The following is a 26602-nucleotide window of genomic DNA, read 5'->3' on the forward strand; positions in this document are numbered from 1 at the left end:
AATAGATTGGATGGAAAATAAACGTTATGATGAGCCCTACAAAGTTTTTAACGGTGAAAATCATTGTCGTCGCTGCTATTTTTGGTGTGGTCCAGTTGAGATTTCGATATGATACGTTTTTTTGTCTAATGCTCTAAAATGATCTCCAAAAATGGATGAACGGTGTGGATATAATAAATACTCGGAGCTCGAGGCGCGTCGGTGCTCGTCTTCGCGCGACACGTATCTACACTGCTATGTAGCTGGTGTGTGTGGTACTCCAGCGAATCCCCTTCCATATATAATGGCTCTCAGCTAGGGTTTTTGAAACCCTTAGCAGCGAGCAACCGAGAGAGAGGAGAGCCTCTTTTACGAAGGAGGAGATTTCCAGTCCAGAAAAGTAACAAGATGGTCCGTTTTCTTCCAGTTTTTCATCATCATCGTCTATCTCTCATTCCTCCAAACCCTAATTTTCTAGGGTTTTGAGTAGATCCATCTCATTTTCTTCTTCCTTTCGATTCTCTTTAATATGAACTGACTGAAATGCTCATGCGTAGATATTCATATTCCTGCTTGTAGATTAGCACGAAGAATTTAGTTTTTATAGCAAAATCTCATGTGTTGGAGATGATATAGATGTATGGTGTTTTGTGAATTAGATCGAAGGTAAAAGAGTCGCTCTTTGGAATCTTGGAGCGATTTAGAATGTGTGTAGATGACGTTGATCTGTTTAGTCGACAGATCCAACGGTGGGTCGTTATGGTTGTTTAGACATTACGCTTTGTGTGGGGCCCACCGTGATGCGTGCATGATATCTAATCCGTCCATCATGTGCGCCTCCTCATGTTCTCATTAGCGCCCAATTCGGGTGGGTCACACCCCAGGGAATGGTTGGGATGGGGACGCCTGGTATTAAAACCTTCCAGTATGTTTGTGGGGCCTACCTTGTTCTTTATTTACCATCCTATCCAGTCAGAAGATGAGCCCCGTCAGGATGAATAAACACCCTCAAAAAGTCAGGCTGATCCAAAACTTGGATGGGCTATGCCATGATTTTATCATGTCGAAAACCTTAAAAATCATGTTGGGGCCCTCAGGATGAATAAACACCCTCAAATTTGAATCTGACTGATTTTTTTTTTGGGTGCCAAGGAGAGCATTAGGAAATGCATGATGGGCAGATTGGATATCATGGCTATGTCATGGTGGGACCCATGAATTGTGCATACGTTAAGCTTTTAACAAATGAAGCTCTCTAGTAGATTGAGATTCTTGTTATCTTCGTGATTTTTTCTTTGTATGATCTAAGTTGGTTATCTAGCAGTCCGAACTTGCATATGTGGCACATTTATACAAGATCTGGACCATTCATTTATTGGGCCATAGTGTGGATGGGTTCACAGCAGATGTTGCTATCTCTAGCTGCTGATTGAGGATTTTTGCCACTGAGTGTCTAGTGTTGTATTGGACTTTTTCCTAATCGTTCATTTGTGGTCCTTGAAATTCTCCAACTGGTGGATTGATAGCTCTGTTGATTGGTGGCTTTTGGGAGACTCATACCTCATCCATGGTAGAGCCCCTCAGATAACTGGCAGCGTTTTACTAAAGATCAATATTAACTGTGCTGCTCAGTAGTTGATTGTATGATTTTGTCAAAATTGGATGAGAAGTACTTTCAAAGATCAATTTTCTTGGGTGATTTTTTAAGTTTCTCCATCTTTTTGTTATTTCTATAAGTTGCATGTTTGTTTGTCTTAGTGTGATAATGTTGTAATCCATGAGAGGCTAATCTCTTATGCTTCGAGGAGAAAATTTTGATGCACTTGCATATTGATTCCAACTCCCATCGGTCAAATAGCTCACTGCCTGATGTCCTTTGCATGGTAAGTGGTGTGGGTTTTTATTGTACTTTGACAGAGAAGGGTGGGCCATGCTTACACTCTGATTAGTTGGTCTGTTTAACCGTATTGTCCATATTTAGGTCCCCATTTTGGATGGCTATTTCTCAAAATATGCTGTTATTTGAGTTTGGACTATTGACCATCTTTAACTCTTCATTTGATGCGGATTGGTAAAATAGTATAGACTCTAGATGCCTTTCTTTGTTTGATTATTGGGACATGTCCTCTCCGCTGCTTAGCCCCCAAGTTGTTATCCCCTTTAAGCAATATTCTATTGTTGATAGAGGTGTTGTTCATGGTTCTTCTTGGTATCACGAAACTATACGTGATGGTATGCGTATGGCATACCTGGAGCCATCCTTAAGTGACATTGTTTTCCAAATGCTATGGTCTTGAGGTTGGCGGCGTGAGGCCTGTGATTCAGCAGGGCTTCATAGGAAAGTGGTGTGCCTCAAGCGTATGAGCTTTATACTGTGGAATGGAACTCACATTTCCACGAATTTCAATTCCCTTCCTTCTGGACAACTCTACCCATTCTAAGTTGATGAAACAAAAGGAGTTCTGATGGGAAATTGCATTCCTTCCCCTGATTGCTTTTGAATTTTGCATGTTACACTTAATGCTTCAGTGGTCTGTTAATTATTGTCCTTTTGTTTATTTAATCAATTCTTTTTCTTGATTTGTTGAATATTCATCATTACTTGAACCCTTTCAAGACAGGGGAGTCTTTATCTCTCTCTCTCTCTCTCTCAATGTATATGGAGTCTTTATTTACCTGTTTCATTACATACTCTGCATTCTCAACATTTTAAAGGTTTGCACTGTCTATAGTAATGTTGTCGAATCGCATATGCGATCATGTGCGATCACACACACACACACACATATATATATTGGGGAAAATTCAAAAAAAAAAATAATATAAGAAACTAAGGAGAACTTTTCCAAGTTAATATATAACTAATTTTACATATTTAAAATACATTTGAGAGAGATAAAATCAATAAAACAATGAATTAAACATCAAGTCATCCACATTTAACAATATAGTTAACAAGAAGTAACAACAAAATCAGCAAGCTATTTATTTATTATTGTAGAAAATCAACAAGCTATCTTCCTTGAAACTTGAAAGTGCTTGAATCTTGATCTACCAACTTCCAAGAGAGAGAGAGAGAGAGAGAGAGAGAGAGAGAGAGAGAGAGAGAGAGAGAGAGAGAGAGAGAGAGAGAGAGAGAGACCACTTGTAATTAAGAAATGTAAGAGGAAAATAGAGTAAGAGAGTTTTGGAGTGAGAATATTGCAAATGAAGGAGATTTGGAAGCCTTTTTATAGGCAAAATGTTATTTTTTTTGCAAAAAAATAAAAATAAAAATTCAATGTGCCATGGCCAATATGTGATTGCATATTTTCGCATATGCCACATATGCGATCGCATATGCCACATATGCGATCGCATATGTACCATGATCGCATATGCGATTTGCATATGGATATGCGCATTTGCGATCGCATATGTGCATATGCGGTCGCACATGACAACAATGGTCTATAGAGAAAGGTTTAAATTTTGGTGAAGCAGCAGCAATTCTCTAAGCAGTTAAAATTTTAGCCAATTTCAACCCCTAACCAGTCATTTTGGCTGACCTTAAGCCATCTGATAGCATCCATTAGGTATGTTCAGATTGGATTGAAAAATTGCTCTAGGTGCATGATGTTGTGTGCAAGCTGCAAGGCACAATATGCCTGCGATTTTTGAAGCCGGGTTTCATTGTGAAATATAGACATGAATTTGATATGGTGATCCATGTGTTGTATTTTTTTTTTGTCCTGGTTTTGTGGCTTTATGTTGATTTCTAAACATTTTCCCCATATTATTTGTCTGCAATTCAGGCTAGAGGACTGAAGAAACACTTGAAGAGGCTCAATGCCCCAAAGCATTGGATGCTTGACAAACTTGGTGGTGCATTTGTAAGTTCTGAAATTTCTCATGCTCTGCTCTTCTGCTTGGCCGTTTTGTCCATCTTAACTTGCGTTATTTGTGTAATCTGATGGCTTTTGCAGGCCCCCAAGCCATCATCTGGCCCTCACAAAGCTAGGGAATGCTTGCCTCTAATTCTCATCCTACGAAACAAACTGAAATACGCACTTACGTACCGTGAGGTCATATCAATTTTGATGCAAAGGCATATTTTGGTTGATGGAAAGGTTAGAACTGACAAGACGTATCCAGCTGGTTTCATGGGTATGCTCTCTAACCATTCTTTATTTTTAGTTGGTTTTGTTTAATATTCAATTTGATACCCTGGACAATGTTATCGGCCTTTTTGCTGAATCCTAACAATAACCATTTGAGTCTGTTGCAGATGTTGTCTCTATTCCCAAAACAAATGAGAACTTCCGACTGCTCTATGACACCAAGGGCCGCTTTCGTCTGCACACAATCAAGGATGAAGAGGCAAAGGTCAGTTCATGGCCTTTTAATGTGGTCTAGATATCTCTATCTCATACGTTGGAAAGAATTACTGTGTTCCATGTTTTCTTCTATTAATTCTTTTTTTTTTCAACTTTATTTCTTTTATTAATTCATTCAAACATTTATCATTCCTTCCAGACCTGATAATGATTAAGACAATCAATTCTGTAAGATTCCAAGATCATGAATTGTAGATTTTTTTTTTTTTTACAAACCTTGTATAGTGTTTGCTTATGATAAACAAATTGAATAGATTTTTTTTTTCCAAACCTCTCTTGCCCATTCACCTCTTCGATTTGGGACAGCATCCTTAGCTTGTATGACATCGACTGGGTTTATGCCCAATTCCTTTGGAGGGTTTTTTTTTTCCCCGAATCCTGGCATGTGGTTATGCCAGCTTCAGCTGTGAGAGGGAATTGGAGGAGAGCTATGCTAGCAGTTCTTTGGACAGTTTGGGAAGAGAGATGCGGTCGCTGTTTTAGGAACGAATGTGGGTCCAGTTCAAAAGTGATTAGTAGGGTTTTGTACCAAGGGATTGGGACCCTGGTTAAGGGTCTGTCAGTAGTGGACCTTCTCTGTAATTGTTCTCTCTGTTTGTAGCTGTCTTCCTCTGTTTGTATATTTCTTTTTCTTGAAATGAAATTCTTTTACTTAGAAAAGAAAAGATCACATATTAGATGCCCATCCCAACCTGTTTTATAATTGGATCTGAATCATTGGACTTGAATCTAATCTGATTATCAACCAGGTCTGAATTTGGGCCTAGATTTGATTATATTTGGAACTGTAAGTGGCTCTCCTGGTTTCCTCTGGCTAAACCATTCACAGTTCAGTGTTCTAAGAATCCAGCTACAGCCTGCCTGACTGTTGACTTTTCGAACCCATTAACTAGTTTTCATACGGCTTAAAACATTTTTAGTGGCAGAAAAGGCCAGAATTATAAGTATTTGGTCTCTCTCAAATATAGCATTGTAGCATTGATTTTTAAAAATTGAGAAGCATTTTAAAACAATATGTTTTAATTTTTGGAAAAGAAAAGGCAGGTTTTGGTCCTTTTCAAGGAGCAACTCCAATGTTTTACAAGTAGAATTTCGGTGCTTGTATTAACATTCAGTAGAACAGAGTATCGGTTGGATCAGCCTGTTATAATTGTGTTTATTCTCTGCAGTTCAAGCTTTGCAAGGTCCGGTCTGTGCAATTTGGACAGAAGGGCATTCCCTACCTCAACACCTACGATGGGCGGACCATCCGCTACCCAGACCCACTCATTAGGGCCAACGACACCATCAAGCTTGACCTTGAGACGTACAAGATTGTTGACTTTATCAAGTTTGATGTAGGGAACGTTGTCATGGTGACGGGTGGTAGGAACAGGGGACGTGTTGGCGTGATCAAGAACAGGGAGAAGCATAAGGGCACCTTTGAGACCATCCACGTTCAGGATGCCACCGGCCATGAGTTTGCTACCCGTCTGGGTAATGTGTTCACCATTGGCAAGGGGACGAAGCCATGGGTCTCTCTGCCCAAGGGCAAGGGTATCAAGCTCTCCATCATTGAAGAGGCTAGGAAACGCCTTGCAGCCGCATCAGCCACCACCGCATAGGAAAAGCTCTCCAGGTAATCCATGTTTTGTCTAGAGGGGCTGGACTTTGTTATTCGGCAATGGCTGTTTTGCTTTTTAATAGTTGAATTACGAACTCCTTAGGACTTAGATTCTGCATGTTTTGATTGAGATTCTGCACTATCTGATATGGAATTTTTGTAGTTTGGTTGTATTTTTTTTTTCAGCTATAAGACATGGTGAATTTAAGCAAGTTTTAAATTTACTTTCTTCATCCAATGTTTGGACATCTTTCTTGTTTGCTGTTTGTATTTACGGCGGTTGATCTCTGGCTGTTGATTGTCCCTTGTTGTGAGCCCCGTATTAGTTGGGTGGGAAGAGGGCTAATGCACTTATTTTCCCAGTTTGGGAACAAGTTCAAGTCAATTTTGATTTTGAGCATATATGATTGATCTATTTTGGATCGAATTGCTCTTATCTGTAGAAAAGCTCTGAACCTCTGATGGGAAAGGACCATATCTCACCACATCCAGACGGGTTTATTGAAAAGGACGACCTCGGATACTTTTCCTTGTGTCAATCTTTCATTTTCATTTGGGCCCGAAAGCGACTTGCTAAGCACCTCATCTTGATGAAACGCAGGCTGCACAAATGCAGGTAGACAGATCTGCTATGAGAGTTGGTAAATGGGCCCTCCTTTTTCTTTTCTTTTTTTTCACTTCTACACTGTAGCATGCCTGTAAATGTGGATCGTCTAACCTATTGGCGACAATCTGGATGTTATGGAATTGGATAATATATAAGAATTATGGCTTCCCTTAGATGCTCTGAAATTGCTGTGGACAATGGTGCCCGGTTGTCCATTCATTTTAGATGGTGCTTATTGAGTTGTCTACATGTAGTTGTAGAGTGCATTAATTTTCAAGTTAATGGTAGCCCTGAATTAATCTAAAACAATGAGCATTGCTAGGCCCGCACCGTGTATATCATGCAGCTCGTGTGCATGCCACACGAGTAGACTTCTCAGGTCCGTCAGGTATTCAGGTGTTCACAGTTCACAACGAACACGTGTGGTTGAATGGGTACGGCCACAGTCCACAACGAACACACATGGTTGAATGGCTGGCTACCATCTGAACGGATCTTAGTTCTTGCGGTCCAACTGATTTGAACATCATGACTACCTGTACAATGTCAGGCGAGATCTGCTGAATGGATCAGATTTATTTCTGTGAACATGTATAATTTCATACGCACCTGATGGACGACTTGGATTTTGTATCTATAGACCTCGTTGGCATATATGCTCGTGAGCAAATTAGCTGCCTCGGGTACCAGGGTACCATTGGACCCGTAAAAATACCACCTTTTGACGACATACCAAATGGCTTTTGGTTGGAGCAGTTCATGGCTCATGGCTCATTGAATTATATTCTTAATAAGATTAATATCACTAAGATTTGAAGTGTAACAAGAGAGATCTGGTTCATTTGCTAAAGTCGCGCTAGTTACGTCATTAGGAATTTTAGGCCTCTATTTTGACAGGTCAAGTTTCTAAATAAGGAGATTCTGGTCTTAGTTGAAAGTTCATTAAAATTATCTTTCTAATGATCTCAAGATCACTTTAATCCAACTTTTAACAAAAGAATTATGGGCATTTTCATGAAATTGTTGATGTTGAAAATATTAATGATTGCGATAACACAAATTAGCAATTGCAATTGTTCAGTAACTTTTCCAATATCACACAATCTTATGAAACACTATTAACTCCTTCACAAGTTGGATTTGAGTGATTTTAAGCTCGTATGGAAAAAAATAATTCAATGAGCTTTCAATTAGGATTCATTAGTCTAATTCATTAGGAGACTGTTTGACCTTTGAAAAGCATGTGGGCACCGTTGGCACAATCAAAACTGCACAACTTTAACAAACGAATCAAATCTCCCTCATTGTACCTTCAATTTGAGTGGTTTTAGACTTGTTAGAAAAGTAATTAGATTAGTTTCTAATGAGCCATATAAAGCCTTGATTAAGAATTGTTTGGTCTATCATTTCTAACTCAAATCATACCTTTGGTAGATTTAGCCACTAAACAAAGTTCTTCCCAAAGAGAGGCTCCTTCATGAATTAAAGCACAAAAAAAAACCCAAAGAGAGTAGTACGGAAACATAAAAGATGGTCAAAGAGTAGTTGAAAAACCTAAAAAATCGTTGAAGAGCACAATAAAAATAAATAATGACACACGAAGAAAGATGGTCCAATGGTACCTTGGTTGTTCATGGGGAAAAGAAGAAGAAGAAGAAGGAGAAAACTCTTTATTATATAAGCTTTGATGCATGCAATTTGAAAATGAAAATTTTCAAATGTGAATGTGCTCAAAAAATCTCAGTGCACAATGTGCTGTACAACACCCGAGATGGTGGGCCCCATGAGTTTTGTATGTGACATCTGCTCCGCTAACGAGGTTCTCACCCTTTTGCTCACCCTATCTCCTAAAATTCAGCTCAACCTAAAACTCAGGTGGGCCCCACCAAGGGGAAGAATGTAAAATCACACCTAAACCCTTGATTGAAATCCTGATTAGGCGGATTTGATGGATGGGTCTTGTGGCTATACGCACCATGTTGGGGCCAGACACAAACCTACGGTGGACGCGGATTAGCTACCGACGGCTTCATTAAAGACACTTGCTCCTGAAGTGACATCACCAAGTTCTGTGGGCCCTACCATGATCTATGTATTGTATCCACACCGTTCATCCATTTGGGGAGATCATTTTAGGGTATGAGCCAAAGAATGAGGCAGATCCAAACCTCAAGCTGATTCCACCACAGAAAAAAAAGAAAAAGAAAGTGGGGATTGAACGCCTACCATTAAAAACTATTTGGGGGCCATATAAGTTTTCGATCAAGCTGATATTTGTGTTTTCCCTTCGTCTATGCATGTGTGAACTTATTAACATGTTGGATCTCAAATAAACATCATGATGGCCCTAGGAAGGTTTCAACGGTGGGCGTCACTCTCTTCAGTAACGGGGTCCACTTGAGCTTTAGATTTGCTTCATTTTTCGGATCATCCCATAAAATAATCTTTCCAAATAGATGGACGGTGTGGATACAACATATACATCATGGTGGGGCCCACAGAGCTTGGTCACGTCACCTCAGTATTGAGTCTCGCTACTGAAGCCGTCAGTAGCTAATCTGCATCCACCTACAGTTGGCCACCTGAGTTATGGTGGGATGGACGGATCAGATGTAATAATACACACAACAGTGTGGGCCACGCAGATCTCGGTCGTTGCACCCGCTGCGTACAGCGGGTGTTGGAGAGGATTCCAGGTCCACGAACAAATAATGTAATGGCGGGCCCAGACTTCTGTAATATCGTCTGTTCATCTGGTAACCCTTGATGAATGGACCTTACTTCAAAATTTTCAGAAACAGTTCTCCTCCCACATGAGTGGTGGGCCTTTCTCATTGAATGTGCAGCGTTGATTAAAGTATCCATTTGTGGACGAAGAGTTTTTAGGGGCATGGCCTATCTATTGTAGGGCTAACCAGATGAATGGTTAGATCACCACATGGTGGCTCCACTTCTACTATTGCTGGGCCGTTCAAAAACGTTGTGTTGTTCGATCGAGCTTCATATCATACCCGAATGCAACATGGCAAGAGCAAGGTCCATAGTCCAATCTGTACGCGTTAACACCGTGAAATTTTATTAGTTGGGACCATCTGCGTCCACCTATGATCATTATGGACCGTTGGATATGAGTGGTCCATGATGGATTGCACATGGCTCTAATATCACTCTGATTGGATCATAACTGACGTACAAAAAAGGACCTACAAAATGGACGGTAACATCATTTTTGCTCCTGCCGTGCGTTTCGACGGAGATTGCGGAAACGGATTGGCTACTCCCCCTGACACCAGCCCCGTCGCTGATGGTCGGTGCTCTGTGGGCCCCACCATGATGTAAGTGTTTCATCCTTTCCGTTCATCCATTTTTACATATCATTTTATACTTAATATAAACAATTGAGAGGTATATAAATTTCAGGTAGACCACACCACATGAAAACAATAGTGATTGGATATTCATCATTAAAATCCTCCTAAGGCCCACTGTAATGTTTATTTGACATCCAATAGGTTGATTAGGTCATACAGTCCAAGATGAAGGGAAAAAAAATGATCTTGATCCAAAACTTTTATGGCCCCAAATTGTTTTTTAATGGTCGACGCTCATTCAACACTCTTTCCTGTAATGTGGTCCACTTAAGATTGGGATATATCTAATTTTTGGTCTCATACTGTAAAATGATCTCTAAAAATAGATGGACAGAATGGATGAAACACACACATCATGGTGGGGCCCACGGAGCACGGCCATCAGCCATTGGCTGGTGTCAAGGGGAGTAGCCAATCCGTTTCCGGAGATTGCCTGCACCCTGACGCAGGAAGTTCCTACGTCGGGAGCTAGGTGGGGCCCACCCTAATGTTTGTGAGAAATCTACCCTGTCCATCTGTTTCTTCAGCGCATGTTAGGACATAATCTCAAAAATGAGGCAGATCCAAAACACAAGTGGGCCACAGACTGGAAAAAAGTGGGGACGGAAATGCCTATCGTTGAGACCTTCCCAGGGTCCACCCTGATGTTTTCCCTTTTAAAACCATCCAGATTGTGTGCTGGACCCACAGTGTTTCTATATGCCATCCGATCCATTCATAAGATCAAACCCATGAGGATGAATGGATACCCTAAAAACAAGACCATTTCAAAACTCAGATGCGCCACATCACATTATTTTATAGGTTTAGGTCTGATTTAAATGGCGTGGCACACCTGAGTTTTCGATCAGCCTGATATTTAAGATCCAAGAAGACATGAGTAAGGTCCATGTGATAAACGGAGTGGATGTATCTTCTACATAACAGATGGCCCACACACGTAATTATAGAATAACCTTGTTCTATACAAGTTGTAGAGGAACCAGCCTTTTACCATACACATGATATTAAATGATACAATGAAAATAATGTGGTGTATAAACCGGGCCCACTATACAAATATTCAGACCCAAAATCCCAATCTGGCCCCACTGCATCGCCCCACCCTCCATGCTACACATCTGTATCGGTGTCCACTGTCCACCTCTACGACAATTTGCTAATACACGGTCCGGATTGGATCGGTGAGTCTTAGGTGTGGCTCCAAGGCCCTAGAAACATGACCCATCTTATAGGGTCTTCAACGGTCGGATTTGGCCGGATGAAGGATTCTTTTGAATCAGGTGGGAGGGTTGGCGATTGCCCCACATTCCCAACGAACATGATCGTCGCTGCATCGTAAAAAATCTTCAATTTCTCTCCGACCGTCGGTTTGCTTTGGCAGGTTAGTGGGCCTTGGATTTCCATATTGCCTGGCCAAGATATTGGGATGAAGGAGCGTCTAGTGAAGATATTTATAATCGTAGATTGATGAATTGGGGGAGTGAATGTGGTCCACTTGAGGTAGGCGAATCACCACATGGACGGTCAGGACGTCATGGCCTGTAAAGATAAGGTGGGCCCATCATTGCTGTGGATGCCACCTCAGCGGGAATAGATGCAATGGTGGTCCCAAGATTCTTCTTGCTCAAGTGTTATTGGGTAAGCCGACGAGGGACTTGAATATCCTACAATCACTTGCAGGAAGACCGAGAAAAATGATGTCTGTGTGACATCCACTCCGTGCATCAGTTGCATCACATTATTTTAGGATGTCAGTTAAAAATTCAGGAAGATCTAAGACTCAAGTGGGCCACACCACAGGAAACAGTAGGGAAACGGATGAGCAACCTAGAAATCTTCTTGGGGCCACTGTGATGTGTATATGCCATCCAATCTGTTTGTAAGCTGAATCTCACCAAGATTAAGGGAAAACACGAATATCAGTCTGATCTAAAACTTAAGTGGGCCCCAAGAAGATTTCAATGGTGGGCCTCTCAATCTCCACTGTTTCCTTTGGTGTGGTTTACTTAAGCTTTAAATCTGCCCTTTTTTAGCCTCACATCCTATCGTGCAACTGATGGATGGTGTGGATTTGTCACAAAGTCATCATGGTGGGGCCCACAGCTTTTTGTTGCATGGGCTCCTACAACAAGCGTTTTAGGAAATTCGTGTCCGCCCATAAACAACATACAAAAGGACACACGTGCCAAAGAGGTGATCCGGACCATCCAATCCATCTATCACATGTTTTCACACTAGATATGTAGTTTTCAAGCTGTGGCCCATCAAATGGACAATCAGCATCAGTAATGTTCTGAGCCAAGTCCAGCCCATGATATAACGAATTGGGCTCAGGCCAAGCCCATCCTACAAACCACGATACTCCCATCCACCGTGTTAATTAAGCTTGACTGGACCAGGCCTATTTGTGCGGCTTAGATCAACGCAAGCAAGCCAGCCCAATTTCCTGTTGGGCGTGAAACTCAGGTCCAAGCTCAATCAACAGACTCGAGGCCCAGGCCAAACCCAGTTAGACCTGGGCCAGAATCATGCCCGCTCAGCCCATCCCAGTCTAGCAGCCATCCTACTCAAAAAGAGAATTATCCAATGGAAAGGATAATCTCTCACATGAAAGTGGAATCATCCCAATCCTTCCAAAAACACCATCCTTGAAATCGAATCTCCTTTGAGAGATGTGATTCCAGGCAACATGGTTTCAAGATAGTGAAAATATAAAACCACTTGCATGTATATAGATGGAAGGGAATATACAGGTGTGTGGACATCCTAGCCGTATATCAAGTGGGACATGCCTTGTAGATGATCTGACTGAAAAAAAAAAAAACTTAGGCAATTAAATCATATCATACCCAAAAAAGACTAATTCATGAAATTATTACGCGAATTATTGCCAAATAATAATTCATCGCCATACCGACTTAATTCCCAAATCCGAATTTTGCAACATTTGATTAGTTAGGTGGCACTATATAATACTAGAAATCTTTTTTTTTTTTTAAATGAAAAAATATATTTCAAAATCAATTCGCTAATTTGAAAAGACCCAAGATTACACATTTGTTTATAGATTTAAGAAGAGATGATACTGAATTCTAATCAAACTCAAAAAAATATCGGATTGACATTAAGACTATAAGCTACTTATATTTGCTACTTTGTACATTAAAACTACAAGCTAACTTGATTGAGATTACCCTAATTACATAATAATATCGGATAAGAAATGAAATATCTTTCTTGAAATCTTATGAGAAGAACATTTATTGGTTGAAATCCTACTCTATAAATTAATTTCTTGATATTATATTATTGAAATCTTATTCCACTTAAGAAATTATTTCTTTGAAATCATATGCTAATGGGAACACTTATAGATCAAAATCCTACTCTATTTTAGTCATAGTTGCTTGAACTCTCCCTACCCAAGTCAACTTGGGGTTGAAACTTGTTGATGAGGATCCCTTACTCTTTACGGAGTCATTTAGGAGGATGTAATCAAGAGTAATTGCTTTGAATCAATAGAATTAGTGCATATGGGAGAGTATTTGATGCGAATTGAAGCCTAATTCACATCAAATACAATGCTCCATTTTTAAAATTATAGAAGAACCATGTGATTGCATTTTATGTGGATTTCAATTACTACCAATTCACAAGTTATAATAATCTTTCTCACACTTCATCTACCAATGTATTCTAAATATAGGTTGCCAAACACATTCACATAAAATTACAGTAAATTTGGCACTATCATAAAAATGAACAAATATTACGAACTATAGGAATATTTTGCTATCGATATAAACCATAACTATATTGCTACAACTTTAATTCATAGCTAAAAGGTACTACCCCACTAGGACTAACTAGAGACTGACAGTCCTGTAAAGAGCTTTATGAGGCCCACCACAATTTATGTGTTTTATCTACGTCGTTCAACCATTTTTACAGCTCATTTATGGCATAAGCATAAGCCCAAAAAAAAGGTAGATCCAAGGCTCAAATGGACCACATCGTAGGAAATAGTGGAGATTAAGTGCCTACCGTTCAAAATTTCTTAGAAGCAGTAGAAGTTTTGGATCAAACTGATATTTATGTTTACCCTTCATTTGGGTCTATGTGATCATATGAACGGCATGAATAAAGCACATACATCACGGTGGGCCCTACAGAGCTCCTGATAGGGCAGTCCATCTCTAGCTCTGTTAGGTAAAAAAAGTCGCCCATTCTCATTTCTCTCCTCTTGTTCCCTCCTCTTGTAAACAAAACCCTAAAAGCTTACTCCTTTTCATTTCCTTTTCGTTTCCTCTTCTTGTAAAAAAAAAAACCCTAAAAGTTCGCTTCCTCTCTCTCTTTGTGCAAAAGGGGAGAATGAAAAACATAATCTCATTTTTCTAATTAAAATTTTCAAGGGTTTGTTCTTGTCCTCAGACGTCATCCAAATATCTCATTTGAATCTCTCCATCGACTCATCCCTTTCTATGAATTTTCAAATCTAATCTTCTTTTGGTTTTTTCAAATCTTGCAATGGAGTTTTAAATCAATTTGGGAGATGTAATTATACATATTTATTTATTCCTCAGATTTCACAATTGATATTGGTTCAATTTATGTGTCTTTTGATTTTTGTTTTCTTTAATAGTCACATTTCAATTTGTGTGATTATGATAATTTTAACATGAAGAATTTTGAATTGGTTGTGAAAAGATAATAGCATCAGCAGTGGCAGTAACATTCAAAAGGATTGAAAGAGCACATCAACTCTACAAAGATGGACGACATGATGAGGTCTTGGCGTTTTACACTGAAGCGCTGGCGATGGTAAAGACAAAAGCACAGAAGCTTGTTCTTCATAGCAACTGGGCAGTGTGCTATTTGAAATTGTATGATTTAAAGAGGGTGATGATTCCAACTATTTAAAGAAATGATTAATAATATATTTGTTTCTATGAATATTTTTTTAATATTTTTTTTATCTTATCCTTTGTCTATTTAAATGAGTTAAAATGCTGATTTTATTACGCTACATCTTTTATATACAGTCCTCTAACTTACATGAGGCCCACCAGCACTTTCATCTAGTGTTTATTATGTGTGTGTAAGAATTCTATAAGGTGGGCCTTATTGATTGACGGTCTGGATTGTCCTAGGGTTGGATAGTGTGTTTGAGAATACCAATGGACCCCATTCAGTTGTGATACATTTAAAATAGTGTGAGGGGTGGTGCACTACAACTGTGTCACACACACAATGTTCTCGTGAGACTAGGATTACCAAATTTGTGTGGAGCCTTAGGGAGAGGAGTTTCGGTGGGTTTCAAACTCCTCAACCCTATAAACTATACTAACAGGGCCGAGTCCCTAATCCTATATACAACAAAAGCTTCCATTCCTATCCATATGCTTCTCTAAGGGTGCAAGGTGTGGAAGACTATAGCATCAAGCCTACAGCGATGATGTTTCAATCAAGAACCCTATTTAGTTTATTTGATCTCCATATTTGATGCATAACACGATCCTTTACAATTCTGCATAAAGTTTTTACCATTGGTATTATGGGTGCACACGGAATCGGTGGAACCGATAAACTGGATCGGAACCGACCAGACCGCATGGTTTAGTCCAGTTCTGAAACACACTGGATCCGGTTCCAAAAATCAAAGAACCGGTTAATTTGGTTCGGTTCTAAAGCGCACCGGTCAGTTCAGTTCTGGTTCTGAAAATTAAGTTTGAAATTATGGTAAAAAATCTATATGATACAAGGAGTTAATGTACAATTCCATACAATTTATCTCAAATTTGAATGAGTACTACATGCCTTTTTCAATGACTTGTAGTAATTTGTTCATAGCACATGATGCCTATTCAAATTTAATGTTACAAGTATGGGTGGATAAAAACTGTTAATATGTTCATGGATCGGATCTAGCCTATTAGCTTTCCACATTATTGGCAATGAAAGTTTAGATCTTAACTGACCATTTAGATGCTTATACAAACAAATATAGACAATCCATCAGATGTTTACTTATCTAGACTTATACCATCCATTTGGATGCTTATTGAATCATATTTGGACCATTCATCTGGACACTTGTTCTTCATAACTAGAACATTCATATAGATGCTTGTTTAACCAGATCCGAGCCATCCATCTTAATGGATTACTGAGAAAATCTAGAGCATTGATTATGGACACTAAATTTTAGACAATGTAATCTATGGTGGATGTTAATCTAATTAGATTTGGATTATCCATAAATTGAGTAGTCAATTCCAATATTAAGGACTCATGAATGATATACACGTTAGATCTGGATTATCCATTTAAGGACGTTAAACATGAGATTTGTAATGTCCAATAATAATAAGATTTAATTTATTTATTTTATAAACATGATGCATATCATATATGAGGGGATCAATTATATTTTGGACGTTTCATACAACTAGGATTTAAATATATTATTAATGATCTTCACCATCAAATGTGTAGATGGATTAAGGATTGGATTTGATAAATTCATGATCAAGCATGTGTGATCCCTGTATCAAACTATTGAATGGATGAGTCCTCTGAGACTTACATGTTCACCTATAAATTCTTCGGACACCAGTCCACTCATATGATTAAAGGATAAACTCCATAACTGTAAAATTATTTTAAGGAAATAAAATTCTTTACATAAGATATTTAGATTGGATGAATGCATACCTCAGTGTCAGTTGAACTGATCATAAACTCTAAAAAGAGAAGAAATAATTTATTCCATTGCTATCAATAATGACTTAGAATTTAAGATTTGGTATTAACGTGGTGGCCAATAAAGTGCTCGATTACTATTAAATTAAATTTTCTTTGTATTAAATTAGTGTGACTTGACACCATAATTTTAGCTACCTATTATGGAAAGAAATTATTGGCATAAAAGTGTGATTGATATATTTTAAAAAGGTGACTAACATACGGTGTTTTGATATACACCTCAACTTAGATAAGCTTATGGGCTCAAATGTTCAGTCTACTGGATCTGAAGTATATTATTAAGGTAGTCTCATAGGGTGATTAATTCGTTATCGAGTAGATAATCAATGTGTCACCATTTCTACAAAAATGAAAAATTATGATGGCACGCCAATTCGTTCTCTAAAGGTATTAGTGAAAATAGTAATTTATCATTTTAATTCTCAAATGACTGAACTATGTGAGTTATATATATAAATATATATATATATATATATTTATATATATGTATTAATTTCTGCACTAATTTTATTGCATGCGTATATGTCAAATATTTTGGTCCTTCAATAATTTAAACTTTCATTATTAGGTAAAAAATGCCTAGTTTTCATTAAGAATCCAAAGCATAGTTCTTCATTTTAGGATTAACCCCCTCCTTATGCCGTCTAATTATACAGTGCTTTATATTAGATAAAGCACTGTATAATGAGTGAGAGTAGTTGAATTATTTATATTTGATGTTTTGAAGATGACCATTGTAATGAACATTAAGAACTCAACAAATAATTTCTCTCATGAAAAGACATAGGTATGATTTAATTTAGTTGAGAAATTATTGGTAGCCACCTTCATGACCCAACTTACCACTATCAAGTATGATAAGTTCCGTGGTATTCATAGTCATATTTTAAAAATAACAAATATCGTTGCCAAATTAAATGATTGAACATGAGTATAGGTTAAAATTTATGGTTCAATTCATTATAACATCATTGTCTCCACAATTTGGTCAATATGCTTGCAAAAAAAGGTTACTTAAAACAAAAATAATAACTTTCTCTATATATGATGATTAGAGAGTTCATAAAACACAATAAAGGAAATGACAATCATCAAACAAAGCATCCTCTTCTGTTAATGATTTCCAATCAAAGAATAAGAAATGACAGCTCAAGGTGTCACTTCTGTAAAAAGATGTGAAGCATAACATTTTATGAAAAAACACAATGAATAGTTTTAAAAGAAAAATAAATATTCAACTTTCGTATGTTTCAAAACTAATCTTACCGGTATATCTTTTAATACTTTGTGATTGACTCTAGTGTCATGGTACATGTATCTAAATCCATAAAAGGATTCTTTACAATATAAAGTCTGATCAATTCTGAGTAAGCTATCCAAACGGGGAATCAAACTAGATTTAAATTAGAAGCAATATAAACTTATCAATTAATTTTGAGTATTGGATATAACTTAAATTTAGTTATTATATTTGAGTTACAACTATTTCATTTAATTTAGTTTCTATTCATAAACATAACACATAAGGTTATACATTTGGGTTTAATAATGGTATATTTCATCTTGTTAAGTATAGTTAAGTTGTTAGTTTTGACAATTCATGTGATTGTTTATGTACACTAAATCTAAATATTTAGTTTTCGTAAATCTTACTCTCTTTACTTGTGAATTATTGAGTAAAATGTGGCAGGTTAAAGAAAAAAATTCTATATAATGGTATATTATCACACTCCGAAATCTGACACCTCGATATATCCAATCCGATTCCGTACCCAAAGGCATGACTTATGTTTTGTATGTTTACATTTCATAATCCATGCAGCTATTGACAAAATGATTCTTATTTATAAAGTATAAATATCCAAAAATTAAATAATTAAACATTTATTTTGATAAGAATAAAATATTTATGTTCCAACTATTTAAGATTATCACCAAACAAATGTTATTGCCATATTAACATATTATACTTAATATTTATCATAACTTATTTAGAAAATATTAAAGAACTGAAAAATAAATCTAAATATAAAAGCAAATCTCTTTAAGCTCCTCAACGAGATCCCGATTTTGAAATTTTAAAATTTCAACAGCGTAAGCTGCGAAGTCTAGTAAGTAATCTCAACACAAGTTTCAAAAATAACATCATATAATCTAAATAAAATATGCTTAAAAGATACAATACCTATTTGGGTAAAGTAACAAATAAAGATATTAATAAATAAAAATTTTCAATGTAAATTCCATAATGAATGAATGCAATCAATATATATTATAATCCATAATAATAAGTGCAGTTTATTCTTTATAACACCAGAGCCAGTTTATACCGGTTGACCAACACCTGCGTTAATACAATACCTAGTCTGGCAATGAAAACCTTTTACATGACATGCTCACCCATCCAAAGGGCACTGGGTAAAGGACCCATTTGTGCGTTAGCTGGTCAAACTACTACCTTACTAAACCTGACAAAAGGAACTTTTTTGCAATCCTGACATGCTCACCCCCTCAAAGGGTACAATAGAGGTTTCAAAAAGTACCAGTTGGAATTCTGAGACTTTTACCTCATAGTCATGTTTTTCTTTTTTTTTTTCTTTTTTTTAAATTTTTTTTTTCAACGTGGGTTGGTCTAGTGCACCGTGCATCTCATGTGTGCCGCATGCATGTACCACTTGTGTTCATGCAACACGTGTGATAGGTGTGTGTGCATGCAATATGTGTGAGAGGTGTGTGTGCATGCAATATGTGTGAGAGGTGTGTGTCCATGCATTTGTTGTACATAGTATGAAATTTGTGATGCATGCATGGACGGATGATATAGATGGATGGGCGGATCAATGTATACATAAATGGACGAGTAGATATGTGGTTAGATGAGTTAGTGTGTGATCGGTGATTGGACTCAAAGTTGTACATATGTATAAAAGGTGGGATTGATTGGTACAATATGAGGATGAGTTAAATGAAATGGTGATCAACGGTGGTTATTGGAATAAGTGACGTGTACACCTTTAGTATGGACCTCACATTAATTATGTGGTTAAATAGAAGGGTAAGATTTTAGGTGGCCACATGACCAGCAAGATGGACGGTCAATTCAGATGCAAGGGCAACTGTTCCGATGATTTTCAACATATGGACGGTTAGATGGGTGTATCTTTAGATGTATGGTCAGATGTATGGTTAGATTTATTCTTTAATGGATGATTAGATTCAGATATGTTCAAATCAATGGTTGAGATTGAATAGGTTGATCATATAGATCAATGATTATATTGGACTAATTGAGTACGTCAATCAATTATTGAAAGTAGATGGTTAATATTAATTTGATTATTACACATATACCCCGGGATATGTTTATAAGGAAAGGATGAAGAGGTTAGTGAATGATGAAATCCTTAAATCTTGAAACTTTATTGGTTTTAGAGAGTGTGTGTGTGTGAGTGTGTTGTTAAAGAAAAATAAATCAAATATGTAAAGAAATGTGCCATAAAGAGTTTTAAGCTGTTCAAAATTATACACATAGATATATATATGGTGTTTTTATTGTAGTGAAGGACAAAGGTTCTTTACAAATTTCATATATAATTATTCATGATATGGGTACGTTTATTTATTATGCGAGAAATCTCATGCTCTTGAAGCATTTAAAGTGTTCAATGCTTGCCCTGCCCTTACTTAGGGGGAACGAGAATTTTATTTTTGTAATTGCATCAGTCCTTAAACTTCAAATGAGGCTAATTTGACTATAGCGACTAATGCTTGTAAGCCTTCACAGTCCCTTAGAGTTGTTAGTAGTATGCTTGCTTTAGAGTTGTTAGTAGTATGCTTGCCTTAGAGTTGTTTACAATCTATCTGATTTCTTCTGTTACTTACGATACCACTTTACTGACTACATTCAATCCGCTACAAAAGTAATGATCTCATAGTACTATCCAATACAAATACTAGACCTAATGTTAAAGTTGAAATTCAACTTGATTATAAGATCAAAGTTGACAGCTCGAATAGAGGTGGCGACTTTTATGGTAGATATGATAAGATCAATCGTAATTGAAGGCCGTTTGCTAGATTTTAATAAGAACATGAAATTATTGTTTAATAGAGAATGTTTAGAATACTATAGCAAAATAGTATGGTAAAAAAGTATAATAGTATATAAATGGACATAATTAGGAGCATAATTAATAATTCTACCTCAATTGATTTTGGTAGAGCATTCTCAATGGTTATGTATATCCCAAATCATATTCCAGTAAGATCGTTCATTAAACTCTTTCTGAGCTATGAATAAGTTGAATTTTGTGGTGTGTGTATATATGAAAATTATATTAACATCAATAAAAATAATCTTTTTATATTTTCTCAAGTTGTGAAGTATCAATATTGTAACGCTCGTGAAATTTATTATTATTATTATTTTTTTTTTTTGAATTTGGAAGAGAGATTTCGCATCTCATCTCTCACACTTATCCAAATCTAATCCATAATTGCTTATCTAATATCCTATCTTATCTCTATCCATTTTATCTCTCTAACTCTCTCCTTGTAGCTCTCAACCTCCCAATGAGCCTTTTCTTTTAGGGCGTGTTTGTTTTTTTTGTTTCATTAGGAAATACCGTCTCCCTGCGTATTTATTACATGCTCAGGGAAACGCTATGCGTTTGTCAGCGACCATCATAACGGTTTTCATTGTTTGAAAAAGTTGGGCGGGAGTGCAAATTTCTCTGCCCGCATTTATTTTTTGAGGATGTGGCGGTACGTTGAAAAAATCCAGCGGCAGTAGCTACTGACTCTTTTTGATGTGACGTTACCAAGTTTTGTGGACCCCACCTCCTGATGTATGTTGTGTATCCATACTGTCCATCCATATGGAAAGATCATTTTATGGGTAATATCCAAAAAATGAATCTCATCCAAATTTCTAGTGGACCCCACTATAGAAAACAGTGGGGAGGCTGACAACACCATTAAAAACTCACGTGCACCAGAAAAGTTTACGATCAAGCTGATATTTGTATTTTCCTTTATTCAGTGTCTTTTTTAACTTTTGAACAGGTTGGATTTCGAAAAAACACCAGGGTGGGCCTTAGGAAAGGTTTCAACGGTGGTCATCAATTTCAACGGTAAAAAAAAATCCAAATTTATATATTACCTCTCGTGTGACCCACTTTGGTAGCTTATCCGCCTCACTCTTGGTCACATGTCATAAAATGATCTCGCAAAACTGATGGACGGAATGGCTTTCTTACATACATTGCAGTGGACCTCACCACCGCAATGTGACCCCGCCAATTCCTGTGATGGGTCCACTTGAACGCCAAGATCTATCTTAATACTTGTCTGATTATATAAAACAATCTCTATAATGGATGGACGGTATGAATACAACACATGCATCATGGTAGGGTCCATTCATTTGTCGCATGTTGGCTTAAGCTTGAGAAGAAAAATCAGACAGAATTTCCTATCAAATGGACCACACTGCAAAATCCAGTGGGGGATTGGACGTTAGGATGGGCCCTATGAACTTTTTTAACGGTGAAAATCACCATCACCGCAACTAATTATGGTGTAGTCCAAATGATCTAAGCTTATGATTCATTTTTTTGAGAATGCTTTAAAATTATTTCTAGAGATATATGAATGGTGTAGATATAATAAATACATCACTTTGTGCCCACCTAACTATGATCTCTTTTGAGGAAGCGGATTGGCTGGGGTGTACCTCACACTATTTCTGTAAGTACGGTTCAAAGGAGATGAAAATAGCTCACCCCAAGTTATGAATTGTTAAGTAGAAAGTGAAACTATTATAATAACTACCAAACAACAAGTTGTCCTTCCAAAAGAAAAATACCAAAAAAAAAAACAACAAAAAGATAAGTTGTTCAACAATCCAAAAGACCCCGATATTCACCACATATATATCACCAATATAGAACCATCAACTGAAAAAACGTAAATATGACAACAACACGGCAGATCGTGACTCGGGTAGTAAAAACTAGACGCATCGGATACACCAAGGTTTGCCTCATTGGGCATGACTGTGATGTATGTGAAGAGACAAATTCTACTCTCATGAAGTCTCGTGTGGCCCACCTGACGATCAGATCAACCTGTATTTTGTACATGGAACATATCTTCTCTGTCCGACGTAGTGAATTGCAACAAATCTCGTACACGTTCCACGTTGGCGCGTGTGGGAAAAGAGAGAGTACAACCATTGCATTTTTTTTTTTAAAAAAGAAAACCATAAACAAAGGGACAACGGTACCACAACTCGTGGCATCGTACCATCCTTCCCTCCAACATACCACTAACAAATCAATACCATGAAAATGGTAGGCCCCACCACGAAAAACACTCATCTCGAAAATCAGACTGTCCCGATCAATAAGTCGTCCACACCTGCATATCGAGTCAATCAGAGAATATCCATTGATTCTAACGCTGTTCCCTATATAATGAAATAAATATTCTTATTTTTGTCTTAATTGATTTTCATGATAAGAAGTACCATTTCAATGGTCCTGATTCGCTATAAAGTGACACTTTATCAAGAAAGATAGCCAAGTACGGTAAGTTATGATATCTGGTATTAATAAGTTTCTGTAACAAAACAAAATACTCATCTTCTTGAAGAAAAGAACTTCATACTCTTCAAGAGTATGAAGGATGATACGCATGCATTAAAAATTATTTAGAAATTGCACACGGGGTATACGTTTGGTCAAAACAAACTGTTCAAATTATGGCAATCTAGTGTAGATGTATCATGAAAAAATTAATCTTAATTCAATTATCTGACCATTGGATTAGTGGACTCAACATCTAAAAATGAAATATATCCAATGGTCTAATTTACACAAACAATTATCCACAAATTAAAGGTTAGAATCATTCAAACAATATGAAATTCGGATCGTGAATTGGAGACAGTGAGACGCATAATTTAGTCAGTTTATTTGATTTAATAATTCCACGTGGACAATTTCGGGTATGTTTTTAGTATAGACCCGATGGAGCACCCACCTTTTTTTACTCGACCCGAACAAAACCTACTAAACCAAACTAGACCTCTACCTGTACGGACGAACCCATAAAGTCGAAATTATCCCCACTTTTTCCAGCTACTTTACCCTAAAGACCAAGGGTATTTTTGTCAATAACCCTATTTCCGTACCCTAAAAAACTCCCTTAGTAGCATCAGTTTTCGGGTGTCGAAAAAAAAAAGGTATCGTACGAAAGAGTCTACAGTGCTAATTTTTTCGCTGATATTTTTCCAAAGACGAGAATCGGACGGACTGAGCAACGTGGATTCCCGAGTAACTAATCCACACATTTTCGCTTTTGCACGAAGTTCCTGCGCTTGGAACCAACGTGGCCCCACTACGATTTTTGTGAAAAATCCACACCATCCATCCGTTATGTGAGTTCATTTTAAGACATGAGGTAAAAAATGAACCGGATCCAATGCTCAAGTGGGCCGAAAATGTAATAATTAAATGTCCACAGTTGAAATATTAGTAGTTCCATGAAAGTTTTGAATCATGCTAATATTTGTGTTTTCAGTTCATCCCAGTAGAAATGAAATTACAAACGGTGTGAATGCTATGTAAACATTATTGTTGACCCAGGGAGGTTTCAACGGTAGGAATTTCCCTACCCACCACTTCCTTTAGTAAGGCTCACTTGAGTCTTAGATCTTGCTCATTTTTTTATCTTGTATCCGAAAATGAGCTCACAAAATGGATGGACGGAGGGGATTCCTCATAAACATTATGGTAGGCCCCACCTCAGTTTGCAGCGCAGGAACTTCCTGGTAAACCCTTTCGCAGGAAATCGGTGTCCCTCATTACACTACACCGCACTATGAGCATCAGGAACGAAAAAAATTCCAGTACTCCAAGGGCACCCTAAGTTATGGTGCTCGTAGTTACAATGGGACACTTGGACAATGCAACAAAATAATCTAAGCTGTCCATCAGGTCCAAAACACATTTTATGGGCCACCTTATAAAGTATAAACCAATCAAAGAACTCTGTCCATTAAATCAATGGCATATAAAATGAACGGTTGATATTATTTGTGAAAGAAAACCTACTCGAACAATTTGAGTCATTTATTTCTTAAGGGGTCATCATAGATTGGTTATGGTCATAAATAATCGCTTATACCAGACAACTCTAACCATCCCATCCATGACTTAAAAAGTGAATGACTGTAAAAAAGAAGTCCACGTTATGGATGGATTTGGTCATCCAATTAATATGATTTTCACCTGGTAGCCGATGAAATGTATTAAAAACCTGATAGACGGTCCGGATCAAAGGGTTGGTATGTCAACGTCCTCCAATGCAACCAGGAGAGATACGACTAATAGTAATCACAGAGCACTGGATCATTTCTCAGTGATAATTAACGGATTAGAAAGAAGACAAGAGAACAATTCTCTCATCATTTTTCTTTTTTTTTTTTCTTCTCTCCAAAAGAGATCCTGAAACTTCTAAGAGGTCCCCCACAAACTCCACCTCCAAATACTAAAAGGGAAAGACCTTACGGTGGGTGTCGTCCAACCGTCCAAGCGGCCCAAAAGTATGGGTAAAGACAGGTTCCAGATATAACTACAACACTGGATCCCTCGCTTACCGCTAACCAACCTTCACAATACCGTCATCCCTTACAGACTACATAAAATGTAAGACCCGTATCCTAGTTCATACTGTCCCGTCAAATTTCAGCAACCCATGACGTATAATCAACGTTTGCGTACGACCCTAAGTCGTATCCTGTAGAATTGAGTCAGCTTTATTCGAGACTTGTACCATTGCGACCGCATCGTCGCCGCGGTTCCAACGCCGCGACTCGTGCACTGATCCGATACCCTGGCAGGGAGATGTGGGCCGGCGTTTATTTCGAGAAAACACCGGGCGTTTGTAATCCCAAGAGAATCTCTACGACATGTCAAATCAATCCCATCAATCACCTCATGTCAAGTACAAGAGCACCCATGCTTTCTTTCTCCACAAGTTAAGCAACCACCAAAGTTAACCAATCCATCACCTCACCCATCACTCACATCCATCACCCATCTCCCATCACTTCTCTCTTTACAACTCTCTCTCTCCCTCATTTCCTAAGCAACAAATCCCAAGCAAAAGAGCCTCACACGTCCAAGCTCTTCCATGAGAGAAAGTGAGTTGTGTGTCCCACTTTACCATCCCAAAATCCCTCATCCTAGCCATTCATTTCCCATCTTCCACCGTTAAAGTGAAGCACAAGGAGCTCGGCTTTCCAACGGACCGAGAAGATCGAACGGTGGGTGCTTCCATAGGCTAGATTTCCTTGTTTTGATGATGGGCCAAGTGAGTCCTACTGATCGATGGTATGGATCTCTCTTTGGACCCTAGGTGTCGCCGATGGCCCACCTTAATGCTCATGATCATTCCATGATGGGGCCATTCTCCATGGACCCCATTATGTTGTTTATTTTCTTGCTCAAATAGGGTCATGTAGACCTTTCATTTTGGTAGAGAAAGGATCACCACCATTGATTTTCAATTTGATGGGCCCACGTGCAATGGAACTCACTTGATGTAGGTTTTAAATTATGCAAGGGAGGGCCCATAGTGCCGGGGTCCCTCCATCACTCGTGTCTCACTCTTTTTCTCTCTCTCTCCCTCCCTTTTTATGTTTTTTTTAGTGATGATGATGTGGTTGTATGGCCCACTCGGTTGGACCCCACCATGAAGTATGTATTTTGTCTAAGCCATCTATAAGTGGGGCCCACTTCATATGTGTTATACCCACACCATCCATCATTGGTGGCCCACCTGAGTAGGCCCACCTTGCACGACCAAACCGTCCAGCGTCCCTGGACGCTGG

At 37.9% G+C, this 26602-nt stretch overlaps 1 protein-coding gene and 1 long non-coding RNA gene across 2 annotated transcripts; one reads left to right on the forward strand and one right to left on the reverse strand.

The window, feature by feature from the left end:
- The first annotated feature begins 253 nt into the window (after positions 1-253).
- LOC131230752 (small ribosomal subunit protein eS4z) lies at positions 254-6191 on the forward strand. The gene is made up of 5 exons (XM_058226711.1): positions 254-390; positions 3774-3851; positions 3945-4125; positions 4247-4344; positions 5525-6191. The coding sequence occupies exons 1-5, from the start codon at positions 388-390 to the stop codon at positions 5957-5959; spliced, it is 795 nt and encodes a 264-aa protein (XP_058082694.1). The 5' UTR covers positions 254-387; the 3' UTR covers positions 5960-6191.
- Positions 6192-10880: 4689 nt separating this feature from the next.
- Positions 10881-11351, reverse strand: LOC131231205 (uncharacterized). The gene is made up of 2 exons (XR_009164244.1): positions 11090-11351; positions 10881-11042 (listed from the first exon to the last, which is right to left on the reverse strand). It is a non-coding gene; the product is annotated as an uncharacterized LOC131231205 (long non-coding RNA).
- Between the last annotated feature and the right edge of the window lie 15251 nt (positions 11352-26602).

This window comes from Magnolia sinica, chromosome 17 (genome assembly GCF_029962835.1).
Source record: "Magnolia sinica isolate HGM2019 chromosome 17, MsV1, whole genome shotgun sequence".
In the NCBI taxonomy this organism is placed as follows: domain Eukaryota; kingdom Viridiplantae; phylum Streptophyta; class Magnoliopsida; order Magnoliales; family Magnoliaceae; genus Magnolia; species Magnolia sinica.